Here is a 27,296-nt window from a genome sequence, read left to right as displayed (position 1 = left end):
CCATGTGAAAATTGGTGTTTTGAGGTAAAGTGAATTATCAAAATGATGAAGGATTAAAGGGTAAGCTTGTGCTACTCCTATTTTGCTGAGTTTGTTCCACTGACCTGCTCTACTGGGGGCTCTTTGTGATGGCTTACTGTACCCACTTTGTCCCCAGAACCGTAGGATGAGGGCCAGAGGTAGCTGATCTGGTTAGCTTTTAAGTGAAACTGAAATGAAAGTTAACTTCCTCATTGTGAATACCTCACGTGACAAGGTCTGATTTCTTTTTAAAATCAATCTAACTGAAGTCTCTTTGCTGCCTTAAAATCTTTGGAGAGGGTCCACCCGCAAGCATGCTTAGTATGGGAGCCTCTGCCGGTTCTATCATGTATGTACTGTCTGTTCTTTTTCTCCCATTTGACCTTTAAACCCTCTGTTTATGTTTTTAACTTGCTGTATCTGCCAGGGTTTAAATCTTTGCTTTCAGGAAGTAAACTAAAAAATCGTGCCACTCAACTTGCCTCTTCTTTTTTTGATTAAAAAGAATCTATTTTTGAGAAGTTAATGTCTGCTTGCACATCTAAACCTGAGGCTGAAATGTAGCTTTCTTTGGAATATAATGTGAAGATTTACATGGTTAAAATTCCAGCCGTTTTGAATGAAAAAGAAACAGAAAAGAAACTATAATCCAGTTTGAAGGAGGTAGTCACTGAATTTCTGTTAAAGTCTTTTTGTATTAAATATAGAAGTGGTGTTTTCAAAAGTAAAGTGCTTCCTTTGAAGTAGGTATTTTGATTGTTGGAAAAAAATGGTTAAAAACATAAACTGACTCTAGGATTTGAAAGCAATACATGGGAGTTGTCTTTCAACTACCTCTAAATGTTGTGGATATTTAAATAGACCAGAAGAACCCATATATCCAAAAGTTATGAAGATAAACTGATTTTTCAAAGGTTTGCGTCTTCTTAAGGATGAGGGTGTCCTGGGAGGATTTCCCTTGATTGGATTTATTGGTGAATCTTGTAAAAGTCCCTGCTCCCTCTGCTCCTACCTCCTACCCAATTCCTCCTACCTTGGATGAATGTTTGGTATACCAGACAGCAGGGAATTTCTGAAGATCACTTTTTAAAGTGCTACTAAGTATTGGAAGTGGTACTCTAGTCATAAATCATAAATTCCTGTGACAATATATCCCAGAAAGTTTCCTGTATAATTCTGATTTGTATTCTCCCTGTGACAGACTTTACATTGCTATTTTTTTAATGGAAAAATATCGTTACAATATATGCAGCTAATAACTACTCTTACGTTACCTTTCCTTCAACAGCATGAAATGTCTGGTTTGGGTGCTCCTGGTGTGCGCCTATGCATTGGCACAAGCACATAAAGATCCCACTCTGGATCATCACTGGAATCTCTGGAAGAAAACGTATGGCAAACAGTACAAGGAAAAGGTAGGTGGGACAGTCACTTGGGCAATTTGCTTTTACTTGAGTAGCCTATGCTTTCTCCTCCTCAGAACTATATTCTTACGAGCAATGTTTTCCATAAATGCTTATGTGCTCATTTCTTGCCAGATTCTATTCTTGGTACTAGAGACATAGCAGGAAACAAAATGAAGTTCCTGTTTTTGTGCAGCTCATATCCTAGTAGGAGAGACAGGAACTAGGTAAAGAAGAAGCAGATATGGTATGTGAGGTGGTGATAAGTGCAGTACAGAAAAATCAAGTAAGGCATGGGGGTCTCGTGAGACCTAGTGCCAAAGGGCTCTGGTAGACAGCTGTGAAAGGTTGGAAGTGACTATTCTCTGCATGTGATAGAACGCTCAGGGAATCACTCTCCTCGAAGGTGACCTGTGAGCTGAGAATTCATAGAAGCCAGGGAGCAGTCATAACCACAGGTCAAGGGGAATAGAGTGCATGTTCAAGGACCAAAAGACCTTATTTCAGTCCCTGGTGCATAGAAACGCTACCAGATGGTTTTGACTCTCACTTCCCACTTTGTACTTTTGTTTTGTTTTTATTTCAAAGCATACTTATTGATTTTTAAGACCTTAACCCTAGTGCTTCAAATAACTAAGTCCTATAACTATATAATATTCCTGAGTTTGGGGGTGCCTGGCTGGCTCAGTCAGTAGAGCGTGTGACTCTTAATCTCAGGGTCGTAAATTCAAGCTCCATGGTGGGCGTGGAGGCTACTTAAAAAAATTTTTTTTCTGAGGGCCACCAGGCTGGCACAGTCAGTGGAGCATGCTACTTTTGATCTCAGGGTTATGGATTCAAGCCTCATGTTCGGTATAGAGATTACTTACTTAAAAATAGAATCTTTAAGTGGCCCCTGGGTGGCTCAGTCAGTTAAGAGTCCAACTTTTGGTTCAGGTCATGATCTCACAGTTCATGAGTTCGAGCCCCGTGTTGGGCTCTGTGCTGACCGCTCAGAGCCTGGAGCTTGCTTCAGATTCTGTGTCTCCCTCTCTCTCTGCCCCTCTCCTGTTCACACCCTGTCTCTCTCTTTAAAAACTAAGCATTAAAAAATTAAAAATGGAATCTTTAAAATATATATATTTCTGAATTTGTAAGCAATAATTATGTATTTATTTATTTGATGTATTATTTTCATATAAAAATGACGCTTTTAGGGGCGCCTGGGTGGCTCAGTCAGTTGAGCGTCCGACTTCAGCTCAGGTCCCGATCTCGCGGTCCGTGAGTCCGAGCCCCGCGTCGGCTCTGGGCTGATGGCTCGGAGCCTGGAGTCTGCTTCCGATTCTGGGTCTCCCTCTCTCTCTGCCCCTCCCCCGTTCATGCTCTGTCTCTCTCTGTCCCAAAAATAAATAAACGTTGAAAAAAAAATTAAAAAAAAAAAATGACTCTTTTAGTAGGATGTGGACTCTGAGTTGTTTTCTTAGTAATGATGAGTTTTACCCTCATCCAATCCCCTTTAGAACCAGGCCTCCAATTTCAAGGTTAACTACAGTGAGATGTTCAGTTAGCACCACTATCTGATTAAATGAATGCTATCTCTCTTTTTAATGATTCTAGTCCCTTGGAAGGGATGAAAATGACTTTTGATTAGTATCCTGTTTATAATTTATCTCAAAGTTCAAATACATAATGCTATTGGACACTTAATAGACTACAGTATAGTGTAAACATGACTTCTCTATGCACTGGGAAACCAAAAAATTCATTTGACTCCCTTTATTGTGATATTTACTTTACTGCAATGTCTGGAACTGAACCTACAATATCTCTAAGGTATGCCTGTGACTATGTTCATTTTCCTTATATTTTAGAATGAGGAGGTAGCACGGCGTCTTATCTGGGAAAAGAATCTAAAATTTGTGATGCTTCACAATCTGGAACATTCAATGGGAATGCATTCTTATGATCTAGGCATGAACCATCTGGGAGACATGGTAAGTAAATTACAAATAGTCCTACTTTCATCTCTGGGTACGCATGATTTCCATCTCCCAAAAGGCAATTTGAAGGTAAACAGCAAAGGAATATATCTATATGTGTACAAAGTTAGAAAACAGTAGAATTTAAGGACATGAGAATTTGCAGATGCCTTGTTTAATCCTACTGTAACCATTTCCCTTAAAAAATGTTTAAAGAAATATTTGAAGCTCATAGGCTACTACTGCTTTTGCTTTTTTTTTTTTTTTTAATTAATTCTAGAAAGCGTTGTCCAAAGATTACTCACAATCTTTTAGAGTTAAGTTACCATACTTATGTAAGTCTAAACCGGTAATACAATATGGTCCACCTGCTGTCTTCATGAGGGAATGTCGGTATTTAATATCACAAACACTCCCCCATTAGTTTTTAGATTTTTTTCTATCCTATGAAACTTTACCACTGTGGCCAAAATTAAAAACCACAGTACCTCTTGGAAGAGAACACCCCAGGTGGATTAAATTTCTACTTAGATGCAGGCATCTCCTTTGTAATTCCTTCTCATGAAGAAAACCGGTTCCGTCCACTTTTTAGACAGTCCTCTTATAAAATTCTGCCTTGCTTTAAACCAAAAATCTGCTTCCCTGTAACTGCTAGTTTCTACCACTTTATTCTTCCTCTTCCCAATGCCTAACTGGGTGCTAAGACAAGTCGTGAAAGAGACCCTGATAATTCGCCTATCGGATGGTTAGCAGTACCTATGTTGGCCACAACTACCGCTAATTTTTCTCCATTGTCGAATATATTCACAGTTACGATTATTAGAATATTGAAAAGGTCATAAGTGAAAGGAGATACCTATATTTGCCTTGTAGACCAGTGAAGAAGTGATATCTTTGATGGGTTGCCTGAGAGTTCCCAGCCAATGGCAGAGAAATGTCACTTACAAGTCAAATTCTAATCAGAAATTGCCTGATTCTGTGGACTGGAGAGAGAAGGGGTGTGTTACTGAAGTGAAATACCAGGTGAGTATTGTCACCCCAGGCCTCTGTACCCCAGGAAGGGCTCTCTCTTCCATCAATATTTAGTCTAGCTACATAATTTGGCAGTGAATCTTCCTTATGTTAGTTCTGATTATTTTTTTTTTTCTCATCTTTCCAACGAAATTATAAGTTCCCTGAGGACAATGATCACATATCATACTTTATTTGTATTCTCCAATTTAGTCCTTGTTTAGTCTTACTGTGACCACTTTCCTTAACAAAATTTCTAGAGGAATATTTGAAATTCACAGGCTACTGTTGCTTTTGTTTTTTATTAATTCTGGAAATCATTCATTAAAGATTAATTAATTAATTAAAGATTACTCACAATCTTTTAGAGTAAGTTACCATACTTCCGCAAATCTAAATTGATATTAGACTTAGAACACCAATGGCTAGAGCCACGTAAACAAAACTGTCAACTAAGCAAATATGTCTTTAAGACAGACTTTTTTTTTAATGTTTATTTATTTTTGCGTGAGAGAGAGACAGACACAGCATGAGTGGGGGAGGGGCAAAGAGAGAGACGCAGAATCCGAAGCAGGCTCCAGGCTCTGAGCTATCAGCACAGAGCCCAACGCGGGGCTTGAACTCATGAACTGTGAGATCATCACCTGAGCTGAAGTCAGACTCAACCAACAGAGCCACCTAGGCACCCCTAAGGCAGACTTTTAGTGCTCCTACTATCCATCAACTGACTGGACCCTCCACCAAGCCAATGGTGTGTGTGAGAGAATATCAGGAAGTTTCTCTCTCCATTTCAGAGTTGAAGGAGAGGAAAAATCTAGAGCTAAGAGTAGCCTGTAAATTGTACCAGTCAACTTTACTCATGACCAGGCTTGCATATGCATTTTATAAATTCATTCCTATGATTTTGTATTTCCTTTAGTTTGCTTGTTTTTGTTTTTTAAAGGCAGCCAAGATCCCAAATTAGTTAGGGATAACTAAGGGTAAAACCCATGTATCACCTTAGAGGTCAGAGGAAGGGAGAGAAATCAGTGTTCTGAGCAGCTGCCCCAGCTGGTGACCAATGAAGAAAGTAAAACTTAAGAAGTGAATGGTACTGGGGCGCCTGGGTGGCTCAGTCGGTTAAGCATCTGGCTTTGGGCCAGTCATGATCTCACAGTTCGTGTTGTTCGTGTGGTTCATGTGGTGCGGTTCGTGTGTTTCAGCCCCACATTGGGCTCCCTGCTGTTATCACAGAGCCCACTTGGGATCCTCTCTTTATCCCTCTCTCTGCTCCTTCCCCACTCACTCTCTCAAAACGAACAAACAAGCAAACAAACAAACAGAAATAAAATTGTAAAAAGAAGTGAATTGTGCTGCTAATATCTTGTTCTTTTCTACCCGGAAAATTTTCTTGCAATTTGTTTTGGGTTTCTTACTAGAGCTTCTCTACAATAAAAGTGTGGGAAGATGCAATAAACTACACATTGAAATGTTAACTACAAATAACTTAATGAGCTCTTTTCCCTGGGTGCTTGCATTCAAATGGGTGATTTTGCTTTAATCAAAAGCAAATTCAATTTCCTTCCTTTGGGTGGAAAGCAAAGCAGAATGAAGGAAGAAATGAAAGAGAACAATTATGATAGGGCCCTGGACCTTTTTTAACTAAAGCAGCTTTGTGTTCTTCTGTTTCTTTATGCTTCCCTGAAAAATACCTTTTTAAAATTTTATCTATTTTATTATTATTTTTTTATTTTAGAGAGAGCAAGGGGGTGGGGGCAGAGGGAGAGAGTCTTAAGCAGGCTCCACACTCAGCACAGAGCCAGCCCAACGTGGGGCTTGATCCCACAACTCTGGAATCATGACCTGAGTCAAAATCAAGAGTTGGACGCTCAACTGACTGAGCCACCCTGGCGCCGCAACTGTAAAATATCTTTGATCAAAAAATTATGAAGCTAAAAATGTTTGAAAAAATTTAACCTTATATTTTCAGGCCTCGTTTGAAAGGAGAAAGGGTGTTTTAGGTCAAGAGAAGATTTGAGCTGCTCTCAAAATCACTGTACTGTAGCTGCCTAATCTACCTCATGTATAGGTGAAGATAGCTGGGATCTGGTACACGCTCAGTACGTACTGTTTCTTAATATATTCGATTATACTCTGAGCTCAGCCATTTGCATCTCTCTATCAACACTGGACTTTGCTCAGAGATCAACCAAGTGTTTAGTCTTTAGGCCCATGTCTAGGAAATGAAGAAACTGTAGTGCGGGGAGCCGTTTCCCGTAACAACAGACACAGCTGACATGTTTGCATTAAGGAAGTCCTCCTTACGGACTCTCTGACTGCCTTTGTGACTTTGTCTCTGTTTCAGGGCTCTTGTGGCGCCTGTTGGGCTTTCAGCGCTGTCGGGGCTCTGGAGGCACAGCTGAAGCTGAAAACAGGCAATCTGGTATCTCTGAGTGCACAGAACCTGGTAGATTGCTCGACTGAAAAATACGGGAATAAAGGCTGCAACGGTGGCTTCATGACAGAGGCTTTCCAGTACATTATTGATAACAACGGCATCGATTCAGAAGCTTCCTATCCCTACAAAGCCATGGTGTGTCACAAGCCAACTTTTTAAGCTGCCCTGTGACCTTATGCTATCCCTTGACTAACTGAACTAAACTTACCTTGAGAAGCAGTGTATGAAAACCCCGATCAGGGATTCTTAAATTTTCAAGAGTTCTCTTCCTTGTTCAGTAGCCTTCTTAATTTATTAGTGGCACAATAGTTTTAAGCAAGTAGAATTCATGCTTTAAAAATGGATTTGCAGCAAACCTTAGAATTCCTTCTGTCCATTTGCCTGGTATTTCAACTTGCTTTTCCTGTGGTGTCCCGTGCTCACCCTTATTCTCAGATCAGCAACCGTATCATTCTTCTACCTACTAAAAATCTAACTAATGGTCTCTTCTTCCTCCTCACCAGTTCATGACATATTTTGTTAAATGAATTCATATATCTTGGGTCGCCTGGGTGGCTCAGTTGAGCATCTGACTTCGGCTCAGGTCATGATCTCGCAGCTCGTGAGTTTGAGCCCCACATCGGTCTATGTGCTGACAGCTCAGAGCCTGGAGCCTGCTTCGGATTCTGTGTCTCCCTCTCTCTCTGCCCCTAACCCACTCGCATTCTGTCTCTGTCTCTCTCAAAAATAAATAAACATTAAATGAATTCATAGATCCATATTACCCAATATTTAGAAAAGATCAAAAATACCACTCCAAAACTTCCTCCCTTAACCACCATTACTTTGGTTTATTTCTTTCAAGTTCTTTCTCTTATTAAGCATTTTAAAAAACTAGTTATATGCACAACAAATGTGAATTTGTAACCCCTCTTTTGCCACTAAAATATATACTCTAAGTGTTTTTCATATTATACGGTCTTTAGAAACCATCATTTAAACTGCAGATCATCTTGTTGGTATTATAGCATCAAAAAGATTTTTAAGTTCTAGTACAGAGCCTGTAACCTTTACGCAGTATGCCTCCACAGCCCACCTGACCCTGAGGGACATTATCCGGCAACTTTACAGGCATGAAAATATCCACAATTTAAAACCATAGAATAGTTACGTATTTCCTCTGTTACTGGTGAAACATGGAACTGTCAGGGTTTGGAAGATTCGATTTTTCTTTCTTTAAAAGGAGGAAGGAACCTTAGACATTCGAAAGGCTAAACGAGGAAAGAAAATGTATTTGAAATCCAGACTTAGGATGTTGGCGATTTATAAAGGAAGTTGAAGTATACTTCTTCATCTGATTTATATTCTTTTTTACAGGATGGCAAGTGCCAGTATGACTCAAAAAATCGAGCTGCCACATGTTCAAAATACACGGAACTCCCTTTTGGCAGTGAAGAGGACTTGAAAGAAACCGTGGCCAATAAAGGACCCGTGTCTGTTGCTATAGATGCGAGCCACTCTTCTTTCTTCCTCTACAGAAGTGGTAAAAACTCAGACACATCGTCCTCTTGTTACATGCTGCCCTGCGCTATAAGAGAGAATATCATCCTTCCCCATCACCCCACCTCTGAATGTTGAGATTGGGTTAAACAGATTCCTCCATTTCATATACGTATTTTATATCCAGCTCTAATTAGTGAAGGAATACTCATCAAAGTTTACTAACACTACATGCCACGTACTATGATAAAGTCTTTCCATGCATGATCTTATTTAATCTTCACAATAACCCTATTTTACAGATGAACAAGTCTTAGTTAACTTGCCTAAAGTCATATAGTCTGAAAGTGGTCAGTTAGGATTAGAAACCCTGCTACTTGACTTCAGAACCTGTGCCCCTAACCCCTGTCGCCACTGTGTACTGTAGGGGTAGCACGGCAGAATACAAGGAGGGCAGGGCACCCATCAATGTTAGAGCCTTGTATTAAACAAAGTAAGTGGCCCTTTTATTAAAAAACAACAACAGCAACACACACCTCACCTTAAAGATCATTTCACCTAGTAAAGAATAAAAATGTATGGAACAAGCAATTTAGGAATATATACAAAGAAATATAATAACTGACTCTATGCTAAAAATCATTAGGAAAAGGTAGCCATTTATCAAAGATTTCTGAGGGAACTGTGATTGGGTTGATGCCAAACTTGGCAAGAAAACTGACAAGTGTAGCATCGATGGCAAAGAATTATGGTCTAAATAGTTTAATTAGAGTATATGTTTCTAAAATTATAATTAAACTTGCCATGTATCCAAAACAGTCTACTAAAAGCAATAGCATTTTCAAATGTCCTTCATTGCTACATACCATTTACTCGTTTTCCCACTCATATTTATTCTTAGGTGTCTACTATGAGCCAGCCTGTACTCAGACCGTGAATCATGGTGTATTAGTGGTTGGCTATGGTAACCTTAATGGAAAAGACTACTGGCTTGTGAAAAACAGGTAATGCATTCGCATGTTAATGTATATTTAATAAAATAAGGAATTCGATGGAGCTTCAACAAATGCTTTCTCGTATGATGATGATCATGATAATGACAATGATAAATATTATAGCTTTTTAGAAAATGACATACTAAATTAATCACTCAGTGCCCCCATTTCCTCACTTCCTATTCTGGCTTCAACACTTTGTTTTCATGACTTCTCTCCTATAATATTTCTCTGATCATTCCTTCTCAGTCTCTTTGATAAATATCTATTCCTCTGCTTAGTCTGTAAATGGTGGTCTTTCCTCCACGACTCCATCTTTTGCTAATTACTCTTCTGATTCTACATTTTTCTTAGGTACCATCATTCCATTCTTATGATTTTAGTTATAACCTATGTACTGATGGCTTTCATATCTCTAGCTTGAGCTCTGACCTCTGCCCTGAACTTCGGACTTATCTATCTGGACATATCCACTTCCCTGTATCTTAGTTTCTCCAAACTCAGTATGTCCAAGGAGTTCAGTATCCTCTCTGCCATATCGTCCTCCCAAAACTTCCCATCTCGCTAAATGGCAACAAAACACAACACAATCACCCAGTCAGATATTATGGGTTTGTCATAGGCCCATCCAGATCTCATCAAGCAACAAGTCAAACTACTTTTCCATGTATCTGTCCTTTTTTTCTGTCCCCTTTCCATTTCTTCAATTATTGCTTTGGGTCAGATGTTTCTTGCCTGGACTATTCCTACAGCCTTCAAACTGGTCTCCTTTACTCTCAAATCCATCTTTTACACTGCTTCAAAACTGGTTTGTCTCACATATGACAAACTGGGTTCATAACTGTTCTACTGGGTACCATTTGGTATAAAATTAGTATTCCCCAGTGGGGAAGACAATCATCTATGTTGTGATCCCTACCCGCCCTGTCAGGCTCAATTGCTGGCACCTGTCTTACACTTTTTTCATTTCAGTTACATTGAACTGTACATGGAGTTCCCATACATACCATTTATCTCTAATATCTTCACATCTTGGTTATGCTGTTCCCTCTGTCTGGAACATCCTTTCTCCTCACTTGGTTTATCCCACCTTTTCCTTCAAAACCAGCTTGGGCATTCTCTATACCAGAAATTTCCCCCTAAATCCTTGGGCTGGGTAAAATGTCTTTTTTTCTATGCTCCCCAAATGTCTTATGCATCCTGGAGTATTTTATAGATTGTATTTAAATTTGTTTTTACCTATCTAGCACTCTAATATTAATATTCTGTCTGTGCCTTTGGGGTAGGGATTTGTTTTGTCCTTGTATCCTTAGCTGTATGACCTGTTAGGAAAGTAGTTGCGGGAAATAACATTTCGCTTCACTTGTAACCTATTCATAGCACTGATCAGCTTGGGCCTAGATGAGTGATAACTTTTTTAAGTGAAGCAATATTTTTTCACTTACCTCTTTTTTTTGTTGTTGACTTCCTACAGCAAATATTTTAACTTCTTTCTCTATTGAAACTGCTCTTCTTGAAGGCCATTTATAACTTTTATTTTATTTTAAAAAAATTTTTTAACATTTATTTATTATTGAGAGACAGAGAGAGACAGAGCATGAGCAGGGGAGGGGCAGAGAGAGAGGGAGACACAGAATCCAAAGTGGGATCCAGGCTCTGAGCTGTCAGCACAGAGCCTGACGCGGGGCTCGAACCCATAAACAGCGAGATAGTGACCTGAGCTGAAGTCAGACGCTTAACCAACTGAGCCACCTAGGCCTCCTGGCCAATTATACCTTTTACTGTTTAAACTCAAACCCCCTTCTCAGCACTTATTCATTCAATAAGTGTTTACTAGGCATCTCCTTGTAGGTGGGGGGGCATTATCTAGGCCCTGGAGACACAAAAATTAATGAGAAGTCATCCTGTTCCAAATGAGCTCACAAAACAGTCCAATGGGGAATTAGATATATTTTTAAAACAATAAAATACAACACATCATGGTGTATGTATATGTCTCAATGGCTATGGGGCCATAAAAGAGGAGATGCCTAACTGCCCAAAAGTTTCACAGAGAAGGCTCTACTTACTTGCATTAAGTTCTCAAGTAAGTGGAATTGCTCATGTGTTGGTGGAGGGAAATAAATGACCCAATAACTCAAAAAGGATATGCAAAGGCACAGAAATATGAAAAATTTCTCTGCTTTATAAACTCTACTGCATTTATTTCTTTGGCATCTATGACATAACACTATCCTGACCCGTTTTGCTACACCAGCTTTAGCCTCATTTCCCATTTTCTTCCACTGGTCCCTTACATACAGTCTAGTTCTATCTGTCTCAGAGAAAACTCTTTTGCTCCTTGAGTTTCAAGGTTATTGCCATTATGCAGTTGATAACCAAATTCACAATCTCTAAAAATGACCTCTCTACTTAGCAACAGATATCCAACTTCCAATTTCATAGCTCTGCTGAAAAGTCCAAATTCCCCTCCTGCCTACCCTATTACTACTTACAACATAACTATCTCTCTTTCACACACACACACACACACACACACACTCAACAAGTCTAAAATCAAATTCCCTCTCTCCCTCCATCTCAACTCCCCTTCCTACTCCACCCCTGAAAAGTATTTTAGAATAAGCTCAAGGGAAACTCATTCCCTGTTTTGAGTAATGCATTACCATCTTCAGGTTATCAAAGCCACACCTTGGTGTCATCTGGGCTCTCCCCTCTTTCCCTCAATCCACACGGCCCTGTCCATTTGGCCTTTGAATCGTACTTTGTATTCTTTTCTATCCAGGCTCTAATTCAGATTCCAGTCTTACCCAGCCAGGGAAGTATCTTCTTAAAATATAGATCATGTAGGGGCACCTGTGTGGTTCAGTTGGTTAAGCGTCTGGCTCTTGCTTTCCACTCAGGTCATGATCTTGTGGTTTGTGAGTTTGAGCCCCACACTGGGCTCTGAGCTGACAGTGTGGAACCTGCTTGGGATTCTCTCTCTCCTCTCTCTCTCTCTCTGCCCCTCCCCTTCACATGTGCATATGTGCATTCTATCTCTCTCTCTCTCTCTCTCTCTCTCTCAAAATAAACTTTTAAAAAATAGACAGGGGCGCTTGGGTGGCTCAGTCGGTTGAGCAACCGACTTTGGCTCAGGTCATGATCTCACGGTTTGTGAGTTCGAGCCCTGCGTCGGGCTCTGTGCTGACAGCTCAGAGCCTGGAGCCTGCTTCTGATTCTATGTGGGTGTGTCTCTCTCTCTCTGCTCCTCCCCCACTCATGCTCTATCTCTCTCTGTCCCAGAAATAAACATTAAAAAATTTTTTTAAATAAATAAATAAATAGAGAGATCATGTAAACCCATAGTCAAAATTCTACACTTGATCTTAGTCAAAGGCTAAGAAGCGATGCAAGGTCAAAAATTCTAAATAGTTTACCATTGTCATCATAACGATGTCTAAATTTCTGGCCAGGCATTAAAGATTCCCCATTATCTAGTTTCCAACATAGCTTTTTAGACTTTTCTTCCACTAGTTCTCATGCACCCATATTTACACTCTGGCCACAGTGAACTACTTACTCATCATTCCCTAAGTTTATATACAATTGGCTATTTCTATATCTTTACTTCAGCTGTTTCATCTTTATGAAATGCCCTTAAAGCCCATTGCTACCTATAGAAATCCCACCTGTGTGGGGCACCTGGGTGGCTCAGCTGGTTAGGCCTCTGACTCTTGATTGTGGTTCAGGTCGTGATCTCACAAATTCATGAGTTTGAGCCCCACATGAGGCTCTGGGCTGACAGTGCAGAGCCTGCTTGGGATTCTCTCTCTCTGCCCTTCCCTCTCTCTGCCTCCTTCCCTCTAAGTCAATCGATCAATCAACCAATCCCACCAATATATGGTGAAATGGGCACTCTCATACATTCTAGGAGAAGAATAAATTGTTACATTCCTTCTTGGAAGCAATTTGATAATATGAATCAAGAACTTTTTAAATGTTTATACTCTTTGTCCAATTTTTCCTCATTTCTTGGAATCTATATGAAGGAAAGAATTCTACATATGGGGAAAACGTCATACCCAATTTAAGTAAATTGTAGCATTCTTCTTCTTTAACAGTGAAAGCCAGTAAACAACCAAAAGTACCTAACAATAGGGACACTATTAAGCTATTACACAATCAAGCCCATGTATTAGAAATTATATTAGGGGCACCTGGATGGCTCAGTCGGTTAAGCGTCCAAGTTTGGCTCAGGTCATGATCTCACAGTTAGTGAGTTCAAGTCCTGTGTCAGGCTCTGTGCTGACAGCTCAGAGCCTGGAACCTGCTTATGATTCTGTGTCTCCCACTCTCTCTGTCCCTCCCCCTTTTGTGCTCTCTCTTGAATATTTTAAATAATGTTTTAAATAAACAAAAACATTATTTAAAACAAGGAACTGTATTTATTCAGACTATTATTAATACCCCAATAAGATACTTGGAATATATGTTTAAATTGAAAATACATATAAACATAAAACCTATGTATAATATAAATATTAAGTTTAAAATAATATGCCCAATTTCTTTGATTCATGTTATACTAAAGAATGAGAAGGAATGATACCAATTGTTAATAATGGTTATTTTTGTCTACCTTTATCTATTTTCCAAAGTCTTTAACATGTACCTTATTACTTTTAAGATGAAAAAAAAAAAAACACGAAAAATCCTATTCATTCTTCAAAACAGACCTGAAATGCTATCTTCTCCATATCCCATTAATTTACTCAGAACTGTTTCTCTAACTTCTGAGCTTTAGAGATGCTTTAGAAATTCTATTCTAGTATTTAATACATTCTGCCTTGTGTTATAGCTCTTCCTGTAAAGCATGCTCCATTCACTACAATATGAACTTATTAAAAGTAGAATAGTTTCTTGTTCATTGTTGCATCTTCATTCATACCCTGATTCAACAAACATATATTGAGTACCTGCTGAGTGCCAGAGTGCCAAGCAGATATGGCAATGAAAATACAGCCTTTCTATCATCCTTCAAGATATTCATAGTCTACGAGAGTCAGGAAAACAGGCGGGTGCATGTACTGACCATTGCAATAGAATGTGATAAATACTAGGATAGAGGTTTGTACCAAGTCGCAGCGGAAGCACAGAAGAGTACTTGGCTGAGTCTGGGAAGTCAGGGAAGGTCTTTTGGCTGGGTTATTTGACTGAGTCTTGAAGGACAAGATGGAATTTGCCACATGAAAAAGAGCAATCAGAGCAGAGGAAGCTAAATGTGCACAAACGCTGAGTGAGAGAAAGTAGATGAGTTAAGGGAACTGCATGTTCTCTTATAAAGATTGTAGTATAAGGTGCCTGTTAGAGAAGTGAGATAGAAAGGGACCAAATTATGAGAGAGCACAGCGATCACTGACACTGAGTACTAACAAGGAGAGACCAGACATGGACATGAATTCTAGACTCTACAAGAGGTTGACTCAAACAAAATCCTCTTAGGTCATCAAAACTTTCTTACTGACCTCTTAAAAGGCTACTTTATATGTCATTTCCAGTGCTACCAGGTTAACCTCAAGTAAACGAATGTGAGTCTTCTATTTGGGTTCTTCTTTTATATCCTCCTTTTGTTTATACTTAATCTTTCTGGCAGGTGTATAACATTGATCCATGTTCCTGATTTTTTCCCCCTTTCTGGATATAGATATTTAGCTTCTTTATATAATACACTGTAGCTTAGTGAGTAAAAGCAGTGACTTTGAAACCAGGCAGATCTTGGTTAGAATCCTAGTTCCATTTACTGTCTATATGACCTTAGGTAGTTATTTAACGTCTTGAATGTTCAATTTCCTCATCTCTAGAATGTGAATAATAGCCTCAAGGTCATTATAAGGATTAAACAAGATAATGTCTGTAAAACACATAGCACATAGTGCCTGACACATAATAAGTGCCCAATAAATCATAGTTATTATTGCTATTATTATTCCACCCTTGAATCTCTCTCTATATATAAAAAAACTATGCCCTCAATAGCATGCCAACCATAAAGTTATGTTTTATAGAATGCTTTCATAATGCCTAAAAATACAGACCAATAATTTAATGCCAAAGCATAATTGAGAAAAATTATTTTATGGGGGCAAAAATAATGCAAAGTACCTGATTGTACAACCCTCTGATGGTTTGCCTTAATCCAGAAACAAAATTTAGAGCATCTAGGTGAGGAATGGTGACCTACATATTCTTCAGGGACATCTCCTTAAACATGAAGCAGTAAAAATTCTGAGGTTATACTATCTGATAAGATCCTGAAGTATCTGTATAGTCTGTGTTGCCACTTGTGGGCAGATCCATAAATTTAGAAAGCTAGATACAATTGCTATCTACTTAGAAAAAGTTAGCAGACTAAGGAGCAGTGAAAGCCACCCCAGTCTAAGAGACTGTCAACAAGAAGGGCCAAAATCATCTTTAGAAAAAAAAAGGAGTTCACTGCAGCATTATTCACAATAGTGAAGATATGGAAGCAACCTAAATGTCCATACACACACACACACACACACACACACACACACACACACACACAGTGGAATATTTCTTGGCCATAAAAAAGAATGAAATCTTACTGTTCACGACAACAGGTATAAACTAGAGGGCATTACGTGAAGTGAAATAAGTCAGAGAAATAAACACCCTATGATTTCACTTATATGTAGAATCTAAAAAATAAAACAAAACAGAAACAGACTCTTAGATACAGGAAATAAACTATTAGTTACAGAGGGGAAAGGGTTTGGGTGGATGGGAAAAATAGGTAAAAGGGGATTGAGAGATACAAACTTCCAGTTATAAAATAAATAGGTCATGGGGATGTAATGTATAGCATAGAGAATATAGTCAATAGTATTGTAATTACTTTGTAATGGTGACAGGTGGTAACTAGACTTATGAGGATCATTTGTAATGTATAAAAATAGTAAATCCCTGTGCTGAAACTAATAGGATATTATACGTCAGTTATGCTTTTGTGTTTTTTTTATTTATTTTTTTTAATTTACATCCAAGTTAGCATATAGTGCGACAATTTCAGGAGTAGATTCCTTAACGCTCCTTACCCATTTAGCCCATCCCTCCTCCCACAACCCCTCCAGTAACCCTAAGTTTGTTCTCCATATTTATGAGTCTCTTACGTTTTGTCCCTCTCCGTTTTTATATTATTTTTGCTTCCCTTCCCTTATGTTCATTTGTTTTGTCTCTTAAAGTCCTCATATGAATGAAGTCAGATGATATTTGTCTTTCTCTGACTAGTTTCACTAAGTATAATACCCTCTAGTTCCATCCATGTAGTTGCAAACGGCAAGATTTCATTCTTTTTGATTGCCAAGTAATACTCCATTGCATATATATACCACATCTTCTTTATCCATTCATCCATCGGTGGACATTTGGGCTCTTTCCATACTTTGGTTATTGTTGATAATGTTGCTATAAACATTGGGGTGCATATGCCTATGCTTTTGTTTTTTAAAGGGAGGAGTTTAATCTAATGTACAGATCAATGAGTAATGCAGACCCAAAGTTATTGGGCATAGAATAATTTTAGCTTGGAGAAAAAAATTAAAGGTGTTAACCATGTACTCATGAGAACCTTAAATACCCACACACATACCACCAAGGAACTAAGAAACCATCCAGAATATCTTTAAGCAATATCTGGTGAACTCTCTAAGATAATCAGTTGTGGGGTGCCCAGGTGGCTCAGTCGGTTAAGCATCCAACTTCAGCTCAGGTCATGATCTCATGGGTTCATGAGTTCGAGCCCCACATCGGTCTCTGTGCTGACAGATCAGAGCCTGGAGCCCATTTCGGATTCTATGTCTCCCTCTCTCTCTGCCCCTCCCCTGCTTGTGCTCTGTCTCTGTCTCTCAAAAAGCGAATAAACATTAAAAAAATAAGATAATCTGTTGCAAAATAGATGGGCCTCTTAGACAATGAAGAAAGTTGAAGGAGTTGGTGGATGCGGGACACTAATGTTTCCTTTTCATCCATAAGTGGATTAAGTTAGTAAAATGCAAGTTGGAAAAAAGAATATATTCCATTTTCCCTCACTGAAAGCTACTGTCTGATCTTTCAAGAGATCCTGACTGTTAGAGTTAGAGTATACATTCTACATTAGACATCATGGGTACTTCCTCCTCTCCATGGAATCAAAGGCTGGAAAAGGGTTAAATAAGGAAAAAGTTATAATCTCATGATTTTTCTTAGATATTTATCTACAAAGAGATTAAGAATGTGCATATTGGTTTATAACTCAAATAGAATATTTATTGCCACTACTCCACTGAAATCACTCTTGTCAAGATTAGCAATCATGTCCACCTTGCCTCATTAAACAGTTTTCAGGTTTCATCTTCCCTGAACTCTTAACGTTTGATGTACGGTGACTCTCTATATTCTGAAGCATTTCATTTGACTTTCAGGGGACCATACCCCCTGGTTTTCTTCCTATTTTACTTTTCAGGCTCCTGAGCTCCTTAGTTCCTCTTATTCTTCCTCACTTTTATAAATATTAGAATGCCCCAAGCCTCAATTTCTCTCCCTTTATGTTCGCTCTTTAGATGGTCTCATTTAGTCTCACAGTTTTAAACAATACCTGATGACTGTCAACTTTGTATTTTCAACCTAACTTCTTCCCTGAGCTCCAGACTCTGTGTCCAAAAGCCTACCATCTGCCTTTCCACTTGAGTATCTACAGGCCTCTTTAATGAACCATGTCCAAAATAGAATTCTTGACTCCCTGCTACTGCCCCAGTTTTTCCCCTTTCAGTATATGCCAACAGCACTTTCCCCAGGTCAGAATATTGGAGCCATCATTTCTTTCTTCGTCTGATACCCCACACCTAAACCATCCGCAAATTCTGTCATTTCTATCATCATTAAGTTGTCCCAAATCTTACCACTTCTCAATATCTCTACTGTTACCACTCTAATTCAAGCCACCATCCATCCATCTCTTGATCTACTGCAATAATCTCCCACCTGGTAGTCACTTACCCCCTTGTTTGCCTACAGTCGATCCAATACACAGTAGCCAGGGTGATCTTTCTAAAGCATCAAGCAGATTATACTATTCTCCTACCCCAAACCCTCTAATGGCTTTCCTTCACACCCAGAATAAAATCTGTGACCTATAAAACCATGACAATTTCTGGCCTCAGCCTGTCTCTCTAACCACTACCTTCCCCTGTCTCACTCAGCTCCAAGGACACTAGCCCTTTTTCAGTACCTTTTCTCAAGGTACACTTGAAATTTCTCATACATCAAGCTTATCCCAGCTCGTTTTTCCAGACCTTTGCGTCATTTGCACCTTCACTTTACTAGATCTTTGCTCAAATATTTCCTCAGAGAAGCATTCCCTGACCACTCCTTCTAAAATGTAGCCCTGATTCCCAACATTCCACATCCTCTAACTCTGCTTTATTTTTCTTTATAGTACTTACGTCTTGTCATATTATTTGTTTATTGTATGTTTCCTGTATAGGCTTTGAAAAGACTTTGTCTGTCTTATTTACCTCCATAACCCTAATGCCTAGAATAGTATCTGGCACAGTCTAAGAAGCTAAGCACTGTGGTTTATTAGAAATGAAATTGGTATACATTCTAGAAGGAATGTCTAACCAATTGGTAGTCTATAATATGCAGAGAGAAGGTAGGGTGACCAAGCATCTCACTTTATCAAAGACTAAGGGGTTTTCCAGGCCACAGGACATTTAAAAAACAAAACAAAACAAAACAAAAAAACTAGAACAGCTCCTTGCAAACTGGACTGTTGGTTACCCTAGAAAAGGGCTATCTTTTCTAAAAGGGGTGGACTCACACTTGGATAACAAAAATAGCTACCTCTACTTACTCAGCATTTACTACATACAGACACTGTACAAGCACTGTACATAAATTTTTCTCACTTAGTTTTTAAGGTAATCAATGAGATATCCATTTTATCTCCTGATAAACCTCTGATATTGACAGAGTTAAGAAACTTGCCTGCAGGTGAACAGATTGAATGAAAGGGCTATATAGAGTTAGTAAAAATAAACAACTTGGTAAGGACTAGAATGAACATTTGGAGCTGACCTTGTACAGTTCTGAAGGAAAGAATTTGTCCTCATATATTTATTTAGCTTGAGACTTTTAAATCAGTTTTATTCTTTAAGAGAAGGTTACCAGGACTCAGTCAAAAAGAGTCTGGGATTTTCTACAAAGTTTGGGACAGTTGATCTTGGTCTATGAAGGCGGGAAGAGTAAGCTCTCCAGATTCTGAATAAGACCTCATTGACTGAATTCATACTACTAGTAATTACAACCTCAATTCAACTTTCATTACCAGAACTTAGGTCCAAACTCAGCTTGTCTAAAAATTGTTATCTACTTTTTTAAGGCGATGAAATAACTGCAAAGCAAGGTACAGTAATATATCTGATACAATTAATACAAGGTCGTGGATGTTCTGGTCTGAATTTTATTCTTCATGCTACCTCACTCATAGGAATAATGTAAGGCTAGGGATAGTATAAATGTTAGAGTAGGCTTTGGAATAAAACAAGCCTAAATTTGCACCCTGGCTTCATAATTAACCATCTGCGCAAGCCATTTTACCTCTTTGACCTTTTCCCTCTTTAGTAAAAAGAAAATAACACCCACCTCACTGGGTGATGATTGAGATAGCATATGTTTGTGGGTTTTTTTCAAAATTTTAAAAATATTTATTTATTTTTGAGAGAGAGACAGAGTGCAAGCAGGGGGAGGAACAGAGAGGGAGACACAGAATCTGAAGCAGGCTCCAGGCTCCAAGCTCCAAGCTGTCAGCATACAGCCCGACGCAATGCTCAAACTCATGAACCATGAGATCATGACCTGAGCTGAAGTCGGCTGCCTAACCGACTGAGCCAGCCAGGTGCCCCAGTGAGACAGTATATGTTAAGGTACTTAGCACAGAGTACTTGTTCAATGAATGATGGCTATTAATATTAATGATAGCTTCGCCAGAATTTATTATCATTGCTTTTAGATACTAAAAGAATAGTGCATCCATTGATGAGAGGTGACAGTGGAGTTTGGATTTTATTCTAAAGATATTGGGGAGGCATTAAAGGATGTTAAGCAACAAAGTAGCGATAAATTAAAGGAAACAATAAAGAAGCCCAAAAAGTTTTATTTTTTTATTTTTTTATTTTTTTAAGTTTTTATTTATTTTGAGAGTGAGAGAAAGAAAGAGACAGCATGAGCAGGGGAGGGGCAGAGAAAGGATCCCAAGCAGGCTCTGAGCTATCAGCAGGGAGCCTGATGCGGGAGCCCATAAACCCTGAAATCATGATCTGAGCTGAGATCACCACTCAGGTACCCCAGCCCATCAAAGAGTTTGAGAGGAGAAAGCAGAGAGAGAAGAGAAAAATCAGCACACGGTAGCATCTTAAGGCCAGGAGAGAAGTAATAGATAACGGTGTTAAAATGTACAAGAGAGGAAAATTAAGACCTGTAACGTGTCCACAAATGGCTGATACAGAGAACATTTAAGGTCTGAGCACAGCCATTCTAAAGCAGCCACTTGTCTGCTTGCAATTAAGCAGCATTTCTTAGTTTCCCTGCTGCATGTTTTTACATGTTTTACACAATCAACCTTTCCTTCAAGTCTTGAGCAAAAATTTGCAATGGCTTCCTTTTGCCGATGGAATTAATACTACAAGTTCCTTAGCCTGTTGTTCTAAGCTCTTCACAACATGGCCCCAAACCAACTTTCTAACCTCTTTGTGTCCTACTACCCTAAAGACCTCCAATTTTCAACTAAATGTCTCGCTACTCTCCAAATATAATCACAGTAGGCATTTTCTCCGTTTCACACTTTTATTTGTATCCTAGTTATAGCACTTAACAAAGTCTCTTAATATTAGCATTATTTGTATATCTACAATTACAAAACCTCAGAAACATAAAAAACTTAAGAAATTATTTCTCTTACAAAAAGTGTGACCAAAAAAAAAAAAAAGTGTGACCATTTTATTTTTACTAGTCCGTGGAAAAATGAGAAAAAAAAAAGAATATTTTGGTGTATCTTCCATAAAATAAATGTATCTGACTCAAAGGACTATCCTTAAATTAGAGACTATGTCCTCTTAAGTTTTCTTTTGGTGTTAAACATCCTTTCTTTTACAATATGATGGTGATAATAAAGAGTATGGGTTGTGTGTGTGTGTGTTTTTTTTTTCAATGTCCCTACTTGCTAATTTAAAACTTGGTAACCTTAGGGGCGTCTGGGTGGCTCAGTTGGTTAAGTGTCCAACTTTAGCTCAGGTCATGGTCTCGCAGTTCATGGGTTTGAGCCCCACATTGTGCTATCTGCTGTCAGCACAGAGCCCACTTCAGATCCTCTGCTCCTCCCCTGCTCACACTCTCTCTCAAAAATAAATATTAAAAACAATTTTTTAATTAAAATTGGTAAAATTGCAAAAAATTTTTTTGAAATTATAAAAGTTGATGAAATCAAAAAGTGAGAGAACCATTGATCTCTTCTAACCCTTACCTGACCCACGAATCCCCTCTGCAACATCTCTAACAGGTTACACAAACCTCTGGATGAACACCTCCAGAGCCACTGAGCTTACCCCCTCCCAAGAGAGCATATTCCATTTTTTTCACAGCTTTACCTATGAGAAAGCCTTACCTCAGCTCCACTTCTATGTCAAAAAGCTGTTTGAAAGCTTCACTTTTTATTGCTTACTTTGGAATTCCCTGCCCTATGCCTTTTCCATAATAGTCACTCAAAAATATTTCTTAATTGACATTCTCTAAAGGAATTTAAGTTTGATAGAAAATTACAACCTATGATCCTACTATGCAAAAACATTTAGAGATGGGCCTTGGAAAGGATAATAACACTCTTTCCCTGCAGAAGGCATATTTACAAAATAGGAGGATTAAAGGTTTGGGATGGAATTTATATTGTTTTCCTTAGGTATTAAGTCAATTCACCAACATAGCATTAAAGCCTTCCAAACTCGCCTTTGAAAATTGCCTAAAAGCCCTGGGGAAATTATTATATTATTTTGTTCTAATTTGGTTTTATACTTTTATATATAATCACTTTAGGAGAACAACAATTTAGGAGATAAAAAGCTGATAATGTGATATGATTATATTCATTTGTAATGTTGTGTTGTCTTTTTCTGAAGCTGGGGCCTGAATTTCGGTGACCGAGGATATATTCGGATGGCAAGAAATAGTGGAAATCATTGTGGGATTGCTAGTTATCCCTCTTACCCAGAAATCTAGAGGATCTCTTCATTGTATAACAAGCCAAGAAAAGAAACACTTTCTCTTGACTTAATTTTACCTGCCATAACCAGTAGAAATAAGGGAATCATAAACAATGTATATTTAACGTACTAACAAAATATATAGTTTGACTCTTCTACTTTTTTAATCTTGCAGTTATGGAAAACTTTTGCCAGGTAAATTAACAATGCATTATAGATATAACTGTATGAGAATTAGTCAACCTAAGATAATCTGTCATGTTTGTTTTGTCACTGTCTTATTTTACATGCTTTGTCTTTTTAAGTTCCCTGATATACTTTTGTAATACGATGGCATATCAATGCTTAATAAATATCTGTTTTCATCTTTGTATCATTACCACATACCATTATTTTCTTATACTTAGGTAACTATTATAATCTATCATGAGAATGTAAACTGTAGGATGCTGGTGAAGGGCTTTGGCAACTTTAATGGAAAAAACTACCAGGTTATTAATGTCCTAGGGCTCAGATTGTATCTTTGCACATTAAAGGATTCAATTATTTTTTAAAATAAATGTTAAGGTAGGCAAATATAGTAAAACCTTGGTTTGCAAGCATAATTTGTTCCAGAAACATGCTTGTAATCCAAACCACTTGGGTTTCCCCATAAAAAGTAATGGAAGCTCAGATGATTCATTCCACAACCCAAAAATATTCATATAAAATTTATCACAATACTGTAATAGAATATAAAATAATTTTAAAAATACAAAATATAAAATTATAAATTATAAAAATAAAAATAAACAAATTAACCTGCACTTACCTTCAAAAACCTTCATGGCTGATGTGAGGGAGACAAGAGAGAGGAGAGTTATTGTGTAGGATGACTTTTACTATCACTAACAGAATCACTGCTATCTATTGGCTCAATGGGATCTTCTTCTGCCTGGAGGCCATTGTATATGCTCGCAAGGATGTGACTATAGTACAGTATTAATAAACTTGTTGCATACTGTATTTAACGTAACTGGCAATCAGGCAGCAGAGGAAAGGGTCTATATCTGCAGGCAGCCTGACTTAGAATGAAGCAAAGCATTTCTAAGCTTACTCTTGTACAGAAAAGCAAAGGACTGTCCATAGGTGCTTGGAAGTGACAAAACATACACTAGTGACAGTTGTGGGCACCTTCCAACATTCTGAAAAATCACTGATTTCTGCCAAATAGCGCCCCTGAGACCCAGCATCCAAGCATGGGAGATGATCACCCACAATCCCATAAAGAGAGAGAGAGAGAGAGAGAGAGAGAGAGAGAACCATTGGCTCAGTTGTGATCATGTGACATTCAGTGTCACGTACTCCTCGTATTGCAAGAAATCACTCATTTATCAAGTTAAAATTTATTAGAAATGTTTGCTCATCTTGCAGAACACTCACAGAACAAGTTACTCGCAATCCAAGCTTTCACTGTACTTAAGAGACAATCTGTTTTCAAGCACTTTGGAAGAATCATTTTAACGATCAACAATAAATATACTAATTCAAATTATTTTTACCTAGTCATTAGCAACTTGGCAAATAATTAAGTCAACCTGAATAAAATAATAAATATTTTTATTTCCATTACTGGTATTTTATTCCATTACTGGTATTTTAATCTATTTCAGATTGAGCTTCCTCTCAACTGGTCTAGAATAGTATACAGGTTCTGAGGATGCAGCAAGAACTTTAAATTTTACAAGTTTATGCATATGACATGAAAAACATGTGGGATGATATAACTGGTTTATCCTAAAATGAACTTAAACTAATTTCACTATCTTTGGCTCCCTCTCTGCAAAGAACATTTTATTTTATTTTATTTTTTAATTTTAAAAAATATACTTATTTATGTATTTTGAGAGAGAGAAAGATAGAGCATAAGCGGGGGAGGGACAGAGACAGAGGGAGACAGAGAATCCAAAGCAGACTCTGCACTGTCAGCACAGAGCCTGACATAGGGCTCGAACCCATGAATCGTGAGATCATGACCTGAGCCAAAATCAAGAGTGGGTCTCTTAACCGACTGAGTCACCCAGGCGTCCCAAGACCATTTTAAAAAGCAAGGCTTGCTAATTAATTAATAAAAACATGAACATAATATATGACTATCATTAAAAGTGTAGAGAAGCATTGTAATTAAAAAGTATTTAGTCAAGGGGTGTCTAGCTGGTTCAGTCCTTAGAGCATGGGACTCTTATTTTCGGAGTTGTGAGCTCAAGCCCCATGTGGATGTAGAGCTTACTTAAAAAAAAATAAGAAAAATAAAAGTGTTTATTAAATATATATACGTATATGTGCACATATATTTAGTTGATTATTCTTTAGTTTTTATTTTGCCCACAATTTTTCAAGCACTGTAAATGGAACAAAAACATAGGTCTTAACTTTATTAAGTCTGATGAAGCCTATAAACACTTTTTCAAAATCATGTTTTTAAGTGAAAAAACTAAAATATAGGATCACAAAGGAAACCAGTTTTATTGAAATACAGTTATTAAAATGTTAAAGTATAGGGGCACCTGGGTGGCTCAGTTGGTTAAGTGTCCAACTTCGCCTCAGGTCGTGATCTCACAGTTCATGGGTTTGAGCCCTCCGTTGGGTTCTGTGCTGACAGCTCGGAGCCTGGAATCTGCTTCCAATTCTGTGTCTCCCTCTCTCTCTGCTTCTCTCCCAGTCGCACTCTCTCTCTCTCTCTCTCTCTCTCTCTCTCTCTCTCTCTCAAAAATAAGTAAAGCATTAAAAAAACATTTTTTAAGGTTAATATATATATGTGTGTCATAGTAATACATATGCTTCTTTATAAATGCATTAAATAACAAGAGTTAATAACTATCTTAAATTTGAAGTAGTGATGAGTATAAATGATATTTGAAAGATATCTGCAGAAACTGTAATGTGATATGAAAACATCTGATTTTTCTTTCGGTGATAAAGTTACAAGTATTGCTAATATTATTGTTTTATGGACTATATTCAGAATTGAAGGAAATAGTAACTTTCAGTTAGAGGTTAGTGAAAAGAAAGATGTAATATTTTTCCCATACAAATTCATAATTTCTCTGAATTCTAGCCATGGAGCCTTTAGACGTCTTAGATCCCAGGTAAAGAATCCTTGAACTAAATAAGCAGAGTATGGGGCGCCTGGGTGGCGCAGTCGGTTAAGCGTCCGACTTCAGCCAGGTCACGATCTCGCGGTCCGGGAGTTCGAGCCCCGCGTCGGGCTCTGGGCTGACGGCTCAGAGCCTGGAGCCTGTTTCCGATTCTGTGTCTCCCTCTCTCTCTGCCCCTCCCCCGTTCATGCTCTGTCTCTCTCTGTCCCAAAAATAAATAAATGTTGAAAAAAAAAATTTTAAATAAGCAGAGTAAGGAAATACTTAACAAAGATCTTTATTCTATGTGCAACATAAAGGGAAATTTTTAGCAATAAGTAATATCAAACTTATAGAAATAAACAGCTTTTTTGTTAAAAAAAATTAAAAATTTGAGGGCGTCTGCATAGCTCAGTAGGTTAAGTGTCCTACTCTTGATGTCAGCTCAGGTCATGATCTCACAGTTCATGGGTTCAAGCCCTGAGTTGGGCTCTGCACTGACAGCATGGAGCCTGCTTGGGCTTCTCTCCCCCCTTCTTGCGGCCCTCCCCCACTCTATCTCTCTCTCTAAGTAAATAAATAAACTTAAAAAAATAAAAATAAAAATTTAAAACAAAGAAGAACCTAAGATTAAATTTATCCTGGGGGCACCTGGTGGCTCAGCTGGTTAAGTGTCTGACTCTTGATTTTGGCTCAGGTCATGATCTCAGGGTCATGAGATGGAGCTCCAAGTTGGCTGCACACTCAGCGCCAAGATTCTCTCTCTCTCCCACTCTCTGCTCCTCCCCCTCTGTTTTTCCTTCCCTCCCTCTCTCTCTCACTCTCAAAAAACACTTTTTTAAAAACCAGAATAAACTTATCCTGGAGCCTGTATATAGGGATGATTTGAAGAAAATAAAAAGAAGGATACTACCCAGAAAGTATTACAGTAAGTACATATGTGAGGTGATATAAAACCCTGGACAACTTTAGCAGCCATGAAAAAGAGAAAAAATTTTTTAAAAGACACAACAAGTAAATCTAGGAGTCATAGACTAAAAGCTGACAAAACTTTTAACTGGATATTAAAGGTAAAGAAACAAGGATTTAAACATTGCAGAACTAGGAATCCATTGGACAATGCTACCATGAACATATAAGGAAAATATGAAGATAAGACTTATTTGCTTGAATAAAATTATCCTTTTTTTTTTTTTACTGTTCTCTAGATGAGAATCTTGATGATGCTTCAAATATGCATACTCTAAGTTACCAGAGGAACTATATAAATCAGAACACGCCAATCTTTAAAAATGAAAATACTCCTTCCTATCTTTCTTAGTCTTTCAGCAGAGGCAGGATAAGGCACCTCCACATGGAAAGAGACCAATTCATTCATACAGCAAATTCTAATGGAGCACCTTCTACACGCCAGGCTCTGCAAAGTATCAGCAAAGACACCATAGCTTTCTTGGAGTTTATCCCCTGGGTGGTGGGTGGAGATGAGGGCAAGGGTTAAATAAGTAACCAAATAAATAAAGATGATTTTGAACATTGAAAAACAAATTTTAAAAATTAAAACAAAGCAATCCTTAAAAGACATAA

The 27,296-nt window shown here is 38.1% G+C and overlaps 1 protein-coding gene across 3 annotated transcripts; it reads left to right on the top strand.

Moving 5' to 3' along the window:
- Positions 1 to 237: 237 nt before the first annotated feature.
- On the top strand, positions 238 to 27,296 carry CTSS (cathepsin S). 3 transcript variants are annotated; one of them, XM_045479091.1, is made up of 8 exons: positions 238 to 370; positions 1,310 to 1,436; positions 3,275 to 3,397; positions 4,256 to 4,405; positions 6,738 to 6,965; positions 8,187 to 8,352; positions 9,211 to 9,313; positions 27,034 to 27,296. In XM_045479091.1, the coding sequence occupies exons 1-8, from the start codon at positions 336 to 338 to the stop codon at positions 27,053 to 27,055; spliced, it is 954 nt and encodes a 317-aa protein (XP_045335047.1). In that variant the 5' UTR covers positions 238 to 335; the 3' UTR covers positions 27,056 to 27,296. The 3 variants fall into 3 exon arrangements, with proteins under 3 accessions (XP_045335047.1, XP_045335048.1, XP_045335046.1); XM_045479092.1 differs by lacking the exon at positions 27,034 to 27,296 and adding an exon at positions 26,921 to 27,024; XM_045479090.1 differs by lacking the exon at positions 27,034 to 27,296 and adding an exon at positions 22,513 to 22,975.

The sequence above is a fragment of the Leopardus geoffroyi genome, chromosome C1 (genome assembly GCF_018350155.1).
Source record: "Leopardus geoffroyi isolate Oge1 chromosome C1, O.geoffroyi_Oge1_pat1.0, whole genome shotgun sequence".
Classification (NCBI taxonomy): Eukaryota; Metazoa; Chordata; class Mammalia; order Carnivora; family Felidae; genus Leopardus; species Leopardus geoffroyi.
Note: the sequence above shows the minus strand (reverse complement) of the source record. Positions and strands in the feature narration are given on the sequence as shown.

What these genes read in the sequence shown, in the direction of transcription:
- CTSS (XM_045479090.1), top strand. Translation starts at nt 336, where the DNA reads ATGCTTAGTATGGGAGCCTCTGCCGGTTCTATCAT. An exon ending in GCAAACAGTACAAGGAAAAG is followed by an intron (nt 1,437 to 3,274) that starts GTAGGTGGGACA and finishes CTTATATTTTAG; the next exon opens with AATGAGGAGGTAGCACGGCG. An exon ending in TACTGGCTTGTGAAAAACAG is followed by an intron (nt 9,314 to 22,512) that starts GTAATGCATTCG and finishes CTTTTTCTGAAG; the next exon opens with CTGGGGCCTGAATTTCGGTG.